This window comes from Pagrus pagrus (assembly GCF_965226575.1).
Source record: "Pagrus pagrus genome assembly, chromosome: 12".
NCBI lineage: Eukaryota > Metazoa > Chordata > Actinopteri > Spariformes > Sparidae > Pagrus > Pagrus pagrus.
Window position 1 is genome coordinate 29,305,353 of NC_140196.1, and position 10,834 is coordinate 29,316,186.

At 41.1% G+C, this 10,834-nt stretch overlaps 1 protein-coding gene across 1 annotated transcript; it reads right to left on the bottom strand.

Moving 5' to 3' along the window:
- Nucleotides 1-392: 392 nt before the first annotated feature.
- Nucleotides 393-5,864, bottom strand: LOC311266372 (uncharacterized protein; the record flags this gene model as incomplete). Its single annotated transcript, XM_084368720.1, has 7 exons — nucleotides 5,794-5,864; nucleotides 4,320-4,368; nucleotides 3,852-3,895; nucleotides 2,899-3,045; nucleotides 1,944-2,057; nucleotides 560-1,153; nucleotides 393-425 (listed from the first exon to the last, which is right to left on the bottom strand). Exons 1-7 carry the CDS (start codon nucleotides 5,803-5,805, stop codon nucleotides 393-395), a joined length of 993 nt encoding a protein of 330 aa, XP_084224846.1. The 5' UTR covers nucleotides 5,806-5,864.
- Nucleotides 5,865-10,834: the final 4,970 nt, after the last annotated feature.

The following is a 10,834-nucleotide window of genomic DNA, read 5'->3' on the forward strand; positions in this document are numbered from 1 at the left end:
CAAGGTCATCCATTTCATTGTCCTTTAGGTTGAGTACTTTTGACATAGTTGCCATGTGCTTCCTCAATTTTGTGGAGGATAATGCTTCTGGGTGGCTTGCACCACAGTTTCGTGCAATCTGACGGATAACATCTGATCCTCTGAAGTGACTGAGTGCTTCTGGTCTCGCAAACATAAAGTGATTCTCATCAGACACATCACAGTTACTGCGAGTCTTGACAAGCAACTCCATTGATGCCAGCACATCAGGTGTGAGGAGAATGGGGACCTTTCTTCCTCGTTTTCCTTTTATCTCAACTCGCTGGAAGTGCTTACAAAGTTTCTTCTCAAGGTCAGACAAAGCAAGTTCAACGTCTGGATGAGTCGATGAGGCATCTCTCAAGGTAAAGGCATTAAGGGACATCTTGGATACTTCTCCTTCCCTTCTGCGGTTGAAAAGGATCACCTCACAAAGAGTAATTTTAGCAAGTTCTGCCCAGTGCTTTTTACTTGGTTCTTCATCAAGTTTTGTTTGCCACTCCTTCCTTTTTATGTTGAGATGTTGGTGCATTTTTCTCACATCCTCGGTGAAGGGGAGAAGTTGCGGAGCATTCCACTTAGCCTCACTCAAATTCCTGAGGGCCTGGGACGACACACACTCGTTCCATTTAAGCACCTCATTGTTATGGACACGATTCCCTCTATTTCTCAAAAGAGTTAATTGTATTCTTCGCTCTTTTGACCCCTTCGGACATGAAACTGCTCTCGCCACTTCTGGTTTGTCTTTGTGTTTTGACTCCAAATGGCGTGCCATTTTGGAGAAAGGCTTCAAACAAAACACACAGTAGTACTTTTTGTCATAGAGCCTGCCGCCCTGTTCTTTCCTTTTCAGTGTCATGACAGTCACATCAGAACTATCGAGTGGAGAGGATTCTTCTGTGTCACTTCCATCCTGGGGACTAGAGTCTGTCTTGGGTATTTGTTTACGTGACTGGACACCTCTTTTCTTAAAGCTTGCTGAAGTTCTTTTCTTTAACTTTTTCTCACTTCTCTTTGGTTTGACATCTTCAGCTGAACTGTCGCTTTCTGTGTCTTCAGCGAATTGGGGAACATAATCATCCTCACTGAACTCGTATGATTCCTCTGACAAGTATCCAAGCATGTCTCTGGTAAGCTAAAAACAAGATTAGAGCTTATTTTAAGTCTTTATGTATTTTGTAAAATCACAAGAACTAAAACATCAGAAATGTCAAGACTAAACAATTCACTAAAACTACAAAGAGCTAAAATTTCAGATGAAAATTTGAGCGCTTGCCTAAAGTGAAAAATATTAATAAATATATTATTATATTTTGCAAATCACAAAGATACATTATTTACTATGTACCAACTGTACCTAGGCCTCCTGTTGCTAAACAGTTCCTGTGGTGTTGTAGATGGTAAAGTTGACTGTCTTAACTATATAAAAATGCACCTTTAATTCTGTACAGCTGAAACCAATTCCAATTATTTGATAATTACCCCACATTGAGTGACAAACTGATCCATTACTTGAACTTACTTTGTGCTCAATGTGCAAAACAAGAACATGTTTTATTTTCAGTGGTGAAAAGATAGATTTCCTTTGCCCAGCAACTATGTAGCGTTCATGCCTTTTTCAGATGAATAGCAGTGTAAATGGCTCAAAGCAGACTTCTATCTACTTAAGTATGCACTGTGCTTCAAAACTTAGCAAAGGATTCAGCATTGCATTGGAGGTAGAACCACCATAGCAGATACAAATGACTGAAATCCAATTCCTGCAATAACTAATATTTTTCAACAACAGATGACCTTTTGACATGGCAAAAAAACTTGGCTGGTACTTTGTATTTCCTTTATCCTCTCTGCAGGGAAATCCATGATAGCAGTCAACTGACAGACACTTCATATGTTATCATTTGCAGTTTTTCAAAGAAACTTACAATCACACTGTCAGTCCTTCTGAGCTCTGGTACACTTTTGTCCTGGCAAACATCAGGTGGAGTTGGGTCAAGTATGTTTGTATCCTGGCTGTCACAGGAGCTCTCCTGTACTGTCTGAAAAACAAACATCGCAAAATATTTTTTTACTATGAAATTCTCAAATCCACTGAAAACCTTCTATAACAGATCTGCAAAGACTTCTGTTGTAACTCTGCTGCCCTTTATTCAAAAGTGTAAAGTTCTTAATGATTCCTGAAAGATAAAAGTAAATAAGAATTATGACTGAACTATCATCATCATGTTTCTATCAAGCTACATGAATTATTCAATTATTTAGTATGGAATGAAAATACTGAATGGGAATAGTACATTTCAAAAGAAGGAACAGGTTCTGTCATGTAAATGATCCTGAATAAGAATAAGAAACTAGAAACAGCCATATTTATTTTAGTGTTGTAAACAGCTCATTGATGCTAACAGTCACTGATGGATAGTTAGCTTGACTGTGAGGCTGCTACACAACAGTTAGAAAGGCGAATCAGGGAGAATGCCAGAGGCACAAAAACAGGCACCTTACAGCTGATTATAGCAGGAGAGCATCTGGGCATCAGGTCGGAGTACTTGACCAAGTGCCTTTGGGTATTTTATTCATTAATTTTCTGCCATTTTATTCATTGTTTTGTACTGCTACTTTACATGAAAGTTTATAGCAAGGGGACGTGTTGCAAACCAAAGTTCCAGGATGTGCCAGTCTGATGTACTGGTCTGTAAACTGGTAAACATACACACAGTGTTACAGTGGGCAGAAATGTATACAAAGCCAACACTAATACTGCAACTGAAGATAAAGTTACAACTAATCTGACTAAACAATCAAAGACAGAGACAAATGCACATAATGACAGGAAACATTCATCTCTCTGTGTACATGACAGAGACGTGTTGTACTACTCACTGTTGTGTTCACGACGCTACGCTGTAAAGCTGCGGTCTCCTCCCGCTCCTGCTCTATGCTCTCAGCGCACGCCTTCTCATATCGGGTCTCACACACATTATGATGTGTTTTCAATTTCTTCAGGCGTCGCAAGTGACGACTGTCAGCCTGCAAGACACAGAAAAAGAAGTTTAAAAATGTTTAATATTGAGAAGGGCTGCAGTGAATAAGAAGTCGCGGTTCAGGCTGTACCATAGTTTTGAGGAATGGATTTGATCATTTTGAGCATCACTTTTTCATTCAATCTGTGAAACACCAAACTTTGCCCAACATGGTCTTAGATAATGTCTAAAACAACATTGAAAATGTCCAACATGTACATAATATTTTTTTTTAAATCGTACAATATCTTCCAGTACGATCATACTGCATAGTTCAGTGGTCTCACGCTGAGCTAGTTAGCCTACAGCTCAACATTGTCCTGTGAAAACCATCCCACCATCCCAAAGTTCTTTCTGTGTCACCGTCCAGTTAAAACTCTGTTCATCCTAAATCTGAACAATAAAATGACCAAAAACTGTATTTATTAAGAATATTTCTTCTTACTATCGATTATTATGGATGTAATTTAAGTTAGAGAGTGGCAGAGTCTGCCTGACAGCAGGAAACACTTTCACATCATTTATAGAAGTTTGTTACATTGTGATATGTATTATCTGGATATTGAATGACCTTTATCAGTATAGATGATTTTCATCATATCACACAACCTCAAATGAAGGTTGCATTTCTACTTCTTCACTTGCTGGTCCATCTTTTTCTGATGGAAGTGATATCTCGTGACTTTGTTGTCACATGTTTAAATGCCCTTTAGCCCTGTATTTACCTACACAAGGGAGTATTGCCTTTGTGGAGAGGAGCTCTATGGACTAACAGGTCATCTGACGATCTGAAGTGAAGAGGACATATCCTACCTTTCTCTTCTGTTCAGGGTGAAAGCCGTCTGCTTCATCAGCAACTGCAAATAATTTGAAGAAAAAGAAAATGTTAAATTGACTGAAGATTGATTAACGAGGCTGAGTGGAGGCTGTTCAATCTGTGATTAACAATGTGCTTCCTCTACATGAAAGATTAAAGATGGCACATTAGAAACTGGGAAACTAAGGTATGTGACTTAATGCTGTTTTGGTCAGTCCTATAGAGACAGCACAGATACTTAGTAAATCACAACATCTGTGTACATAGAAGTGACTAATGTCTGTCATACAGAGAAGACACAGGAGATAAAACTAGCAATCCCTCTGTGGTCGTAGTAACTTATTAATCCACCATGACGTGTTTTAGCCATAAGAACTCTGTTTCAGTGTGGTATTCTACACTAACACAAACTAATTTATACAAACCTCATCATACTATCATCTCATCACATGTTGCCTTCTCACCTGTGCAATCTGAGCTGCTGCCAATAGGTGCATAACCTCGGCCATCCTCCTGTAAACACAAGTGACACCGTCAGTCAAAGGTCCAGTACATCACATTACACTTCAAACTGGCAATATATCTATATGTAATATAGTCTAGTCATAATGTATTAAGTGGACTGAAAGTAAACTCCATGCTCTGGTCTCAAAGGTTGCATCTATTTTTCTGAACTTCTCATCATCAATACGATATCAATCACAACATCAATGATAAAGTTCTCAGTAGTTTCAGGGGTCAGAATTACTGATAAAAGTATGAATAGTCATCTGAGTAATGACATTAGATAGTAACTAGGGATGTCCCGATCACATTTTCTTGGTCCCTAATAAAATTAGCTAGATCGGTAGTAGTAACTGAAAAGAGTTACCATCTATTATTAGTGATAGACTGTACCACAACACCCATAATGGTTCATCAGACTCATGATGTGGATTATAATATCTGCTCCATAACAAGAAAACACTACATTTAAAAGTCCACTTAAGATTATCACACTGAACTGTAGTGTCGTTGAGATGAAGTGTGACATTCATTCATTCAAATTATTTTAATGCACATCATCACTAAAATGTTTCTTTACCTTCAAATATGACTGAATTATTTTAGTCTTTCAACAGATTATTCAGACAGCAGACAGAGTGATACTGAGACTGTAACCAAGCTTTATCTCCATGCAACAACATGTTTACTTTTTAACATTATATATATATATTAGAACAGACTGGTGCTGCTGTGGTAGACTGGCTGACTGTAAACAGTTACATCAGACACACTGAACAGTTACATCTCAACATGAAATGACCCGAAACTTCTCCTGTTGATGCTCTCACCTGTCCTCACCCTCACCTGTCCTCACCTGTCTCTGACCTGTCCTCACCCTCACCTGTCTTCACCTGTCTCTCACCTGTGTCTCTGGCCTGTCCCTCATCTGTATCTCATCTTTCCCGGCGCGAGTCACAGAGCGCTGAATATCCGTACATGGATTAAATGATGTGTCTGTAACCGAGTTATAGACGAACACCTTCAGGCCCGTTACCGTCATCAGCACACGGTGTTTAACAGCGGGTAACAACACAGCTCACGGCGTGCAGGTGACGTGTCTCGCCGTCAGCCATGCTGTATATCTACACTGTACTCACGGTGTAAAAGACGAGACAATCACCGCTGTTTAACGTGACGTTCATTTTCTGTGTGGTAAATAATAAATAAAGCGCCACAGTTCGGAGATAATATATTTATGTGCTAGTGAATCACACTAAATGAAACGCCGTGGCGCTAGCATCCGCTAGCCTTAAGGTCCGTTAGCTAAAATTAGCAAATGACCTCGTGAAATTCAGCCACATAGTAAAATAGTCCTTTTCATGTTTCAGTACAAGTGTAAAGTGCTAGCGCTAAGTCATACTGGGAGCCCAGTACAGAAAGTGATAAACTTACCAGTTCTTCCATAGTCCTGCAGCTAACTCCGTGCCATGCCGTGGTTCGTGTTATCCCGTGGCTGAATGCGATGCTACTTCTCCCGCTACCTGAAAGCATCTGGTGAGCGAGTCGAAAAGGGAGCGCTGCATTTATACACCGTCACGCGGGGTGACTACGCAGTCAGTGAGAAAGGCCGCTATGAGAGACTGGCGGCACACGCCGCGCAGTAAAACAAACACCACAAGGTCACTCCAGTCCGCGTGCACAAGATGGCGCGCTGTGAGATACAGGAATGGGGGAAGGGAATGGTTACGATGGGGACTTAATATGTCAAGATCTGTGTAATATCTGAGTCCGTACCGAGGAGACTGGGCGGAAGAACGACATACTCCACAGACATGAAATTAGCATACTAAACTGAAATTTAGCTTCAAAGGCTTAAATGAGTGAATGAATAAATAGACTGTATATCAGTTTGACTGACATTAATTTACATTCATACATCTTGTCATTTCAATTGACAAGATGTCAGTTATTGAAATGAGGTGGAATCAGTATCAAAATCATCTTTATTCACAAAGTATGTGTGTATATGAAAGGATCTCTCCAGTCTCTTGCATGGCTCTAAATGTACACACAATAAACATACAGGTGAAACATGGCTACAAAGTTGGACAGAGTAAACATAGAAATATGCAACCTGCTCTCACAGAAATGCGTGAAATAAGCACGACCTCTTAATAACGCATTGCTCCTTTCTCTGACCTCATATTAAAGGAGAAATGTTTCAACAGCAATTCTTTAATAGCTTACAGATGCTTTGGCCTATCAGGCTGAATTTTTAATAAGTGTATCAGGGGGCTAGGGCCACCCACTATGTGCAGATTCAGGCCCGTGTGACCTTCACAAGTGTCAAAGGTCACCGTTTTCTTGGTATTTGACCTTTACGACTGCTCTTTTTTAATATCTCACAAACGCTTTGAGATGGGACCCTGAAATTTCAGCATGTTGCTCGTGAGACGGCCTCTTATCATAAACTTTTGGTCCCGTTGTGATCGGACCTCCGTGAGGCTACTTGGCTTTCTGATTGGCCCACAGAGTTGGGTCTTGGGGGGATTCATCCAAGCCTTGTCAACACTCCACAGGCCAAGTTTTGAGCGATTCGGTCCATTTCCATGGAAACGGCGGCCTCCAGAAGGCCGCAGAAAGCGTCTGTCTAAAGCCCCGCCTCTCGAGAAGCGTGGGTCCGATCGGCACCGAACGGACGTCTACGCGCTCATCCTGGGCCGCCAAACCACATATTAACAATTCAGACCTGCACGACTTTTAGAACAAAAGTTTCTCCAAAGCAGCCAGCTGCATGAGAGGGTGTAGAGGGCCATATGTCTGACAGCACCTGATTTTTCAGAGCAGCAACAGCCAATTAAGAAAACAGCTGGGAATTTCGTTTTTTTTCCACTGGATTATTGTTCAGTGACATCTGAGGGTCTTGTATTCCAAGTTTGGTGTCCATGGGGTCAAAGGCCGCCGCACAGCGGCCGAAAATGCACTTTTTTTAAATTTGAATTTCAAATTTCATGAGGCCGCCGTTTCCATGGAGATGGACCGAATCGCTTGAAACTTGGCCTATGGAGTGGTGACAAGGCTTGAATGAATCCCCCCGAGACCCAACTCTGTGGGCCAATCAGAAAGCCAAGTAGCCTCACGGAGGTCCGATCGCAACGGGACCAAAAGTTTATGATAAGAGGCAGTCTCACGAGTAACATACTGAAATTTCAGGGTCCTATCTCAAAGCGTTTGTGAGATATTAAGAAAGAGCAGTCGTAAAGGTCAAATACCAAGAAAACGGTGACCTTTGACCCTTCTGAATGTCACAGAGCTCTGAATTTTTGCACACACAATCTACTAGACATTCTGGGACAAATATTAAAAGCTCATATTCATCTCAGCTTCCTGCATCAAAGTCTAAGTGATTTATTAATTTAACACTAATCAGTGACCTCTGACCCTTGAATTCATAATAATGTTTTTCAGATAAAAAATAAAATTTCACTCATTGAATTAAAAATTACATTAAATGTGATGTGATGTGGACTAGAAAGATGCTGGTGAAAATTATTAAAAAAGAAGACAAAATTCAAGCCAACTTTCACAATATAGCACTGTTTTGTTCAATGTTGAAAACAAAAAAAGATGTTAAGACCTTTTAGTTAATAAGAAAATAATATAAACTCAATTTGTTTTATTTTTTAGTTACTAAGAAAAAAATATTTAAGCTCGACCAATCAGACACGTCGCTGATAGACATGAGGATTATGGGTAATATAGTGCTTCTCCATGATATGACATTGGAAATAAAACGTGTTTTCTTAAAATAAAGTTGATATTACACGGGGATTTTAGTCTCGACAGAAGCACATACTATCGTTACACATTCTGCCTCGGATGGTTACAACGTTATGGCTAATAATCAGATCTTTCTTCAGAATAGCAATTAATCTACATTTGCACTTCCGGGATCTATGAAACAACACCCACAGCGTGACGTCTTTGAAGCTGACAATGTGTGTGTCCGCCACGAAACGGATCCTAATTGACTTTCAGTGAAGACTGAAAGTCACACGGAATTCTTACACAATGCGAGCCAGGAGCACGCAATGCGTTATTAAGAGGTCGTGCTTATTTCACGCATTTCTGTGAGATCAGGTTGAAATATGACAACTATAGAAATGTCTATAAACATGTATGGACAAGATATAATGTAATCATTCAGAGTGCAAACAGAGTTCAAATAAATATATAATACTAACTAATATAAAGGTTGCTTTAACGAGGTAGTTGATATGGCAGGATACGCTGTAATATACAGTATTCTTTGAATATTCGCAGATTGTTTACAGTATATTTGAACAACAATATTACTACAACAAAATAACAACTGCATCATTTACAGAGGGTGCTGAGCGACAGGAACCTGTAGGTTTCCACCACAGACACAGTATTATTCATGGAGATGGGGGGGCAGTGATGGGGGGCTTATCCTAAAGTCCACTGTCATCTACAGTCTTGAGCCTGTTCAGCTCCAGGTTGTTGTGACTGCACCAGAGAAGTAAATGTAAAAGTTTCTTTGTCTAAAATAAATCATTTACTCGTCCACTGTGTGTGGGCCTCTCTGTGACATAAGCTAAACATCTAGCCAGCTCATCATGTCTCAATCTAAACTGTACACTCAAAAATTTCAGAAAGGCGTGGGAATCAAACCCTGAATTCAAAGGCTGGTTGAATCCGTTTATTGGAGATGGTTCACGGGCTTACTGCCTGTATTGTAAGGCTGATTTCTACACCAAACTTTGTGATGTAAAAAAACACATGACTACTCAAATACATAATCAATCAATATCCTTTATTTAACCAGGTAAAAAAAACTCATTGAGATTTAAAACCTCTTTTCCAAGAGTGACCTGGCCAAGACGGCAGCACACAAGCAGATCAGTTGCACAACACACAAGACATAAATAAAATACAATCACACATTTCAGGAAAACATGATTAAACAATGCAATCACACGATCCGATTGAGCTCAATTCTCTGTCTATTATAATTGACTTGAATTCCCCCAGAGTTACAAGATGTGTCAGTTTCATATCCTTCTGCACATCGTTCCAGGTAGACGGGGCAGAAAATTTTAAAAGCCTTTTTGCCCAGTTCAGTTCTCACTTTCGGGACCTGCATCTGTATAATGTCCTGAGAACGCAGGCCATATCGGCTGTAGTTTCTACACATGTGTAAACACAAATATGTAGGCAAAAGTCCAAGAACAGATTTATAAATGAAAGTCAGCCAATGAGAGAGTCTACGGACATACAAAGATGGACAATGTGCAACGGCATATAAGGAACAGTGATGTACACGGTAGTGGCAACCAGTAATAAAACGCAAAGCACAGTGGTATACAGTATCCAATTTCTTTAAAAATTGACTAGGAGCGTCAAAAGGTATCAGTAGATTTAACCCAGATATTTATTTAGGTCAAGTTTTGGCAATAGACTTCTAACATTTAGGTGTAAAACACCAAGCCCTGATCTGGATTTAAAATCAGTTGGAGTACTTAGACAATTTATATCTGGGCCAGGGTTGAGTTCAATATTCCCAGACAGTAAAAGCCAAAGAAATATGAGACATTTTTTCTTCACTGAGAATGTAGGTACTGGTTGAGTAGAATGATGCCTATTCCTTCGACTAATAGGACTTGGTGGATAAGAATGAAACGATAGCAACCAGTCATATGCACTAAATAATACAACAAAGTGAGGCAAAATGGTATCATCAGTACAATGCATGGTCTGGGTGGGACAGAACTTGAAAAAAATAGTATCCCAGCCTGTGCTTTTTATGGGAAACCAATAATAAGTAAGAATAAAACAGTCTTCCCCATATTCAATGGGATGCCAACTATTCCCAACCACTTCAAGTTCGCTGATGGTAGGCAGAGACAAAAAAGCCAGAAGAGCAAACACTACATCTGTCATGATGAAAATCACTAGTCAAGTGCAGCTAGCTGTTGCAGGGCTGCTGGAAGCTAGCTGCTGCAGGGCTGGTGGAGGCTGGCTGCTGCAGGGCTGCTGGAGGCTTGCTGCTGCAGGGCTGGTTGAGGCTAGCTGGAGGCTAGCTGCTGCATGGCTAGTGGAGGCTAGCTGGAGGCTAGCTGCTGCAGGGCTGGTGGAGGCTGGCTGCTGCGGGGCTGGTTGAGGCTAGCTGCTGCTGCAGGGCTGGTTGAGGCTAGCTGCTGCTGCAGGGCTGGTGGAGGCTGGCTGCTGCAGGGCTAGTGGAAGCGAGCTGCTGCAGGGCTAGTGAAGGCTAGCTGCTGCAGGGCTGGTTGAGGCTAGCTGCTGCAGGGCTAGTGGAGGCTAGCTGGAGGCTAGCTGCTGCATGGCTAGTGGAGGCTAGCTGGAGGCTAGCTGCTGCAGGGCTGGTGGAAGCGAGCTGCTGCAGGGCTGGTTGAGGCTAGCTGCTGCAGGGCTGGTCAAGGCTGGCTGCTGCATGGCTAGTGGAGGCTAG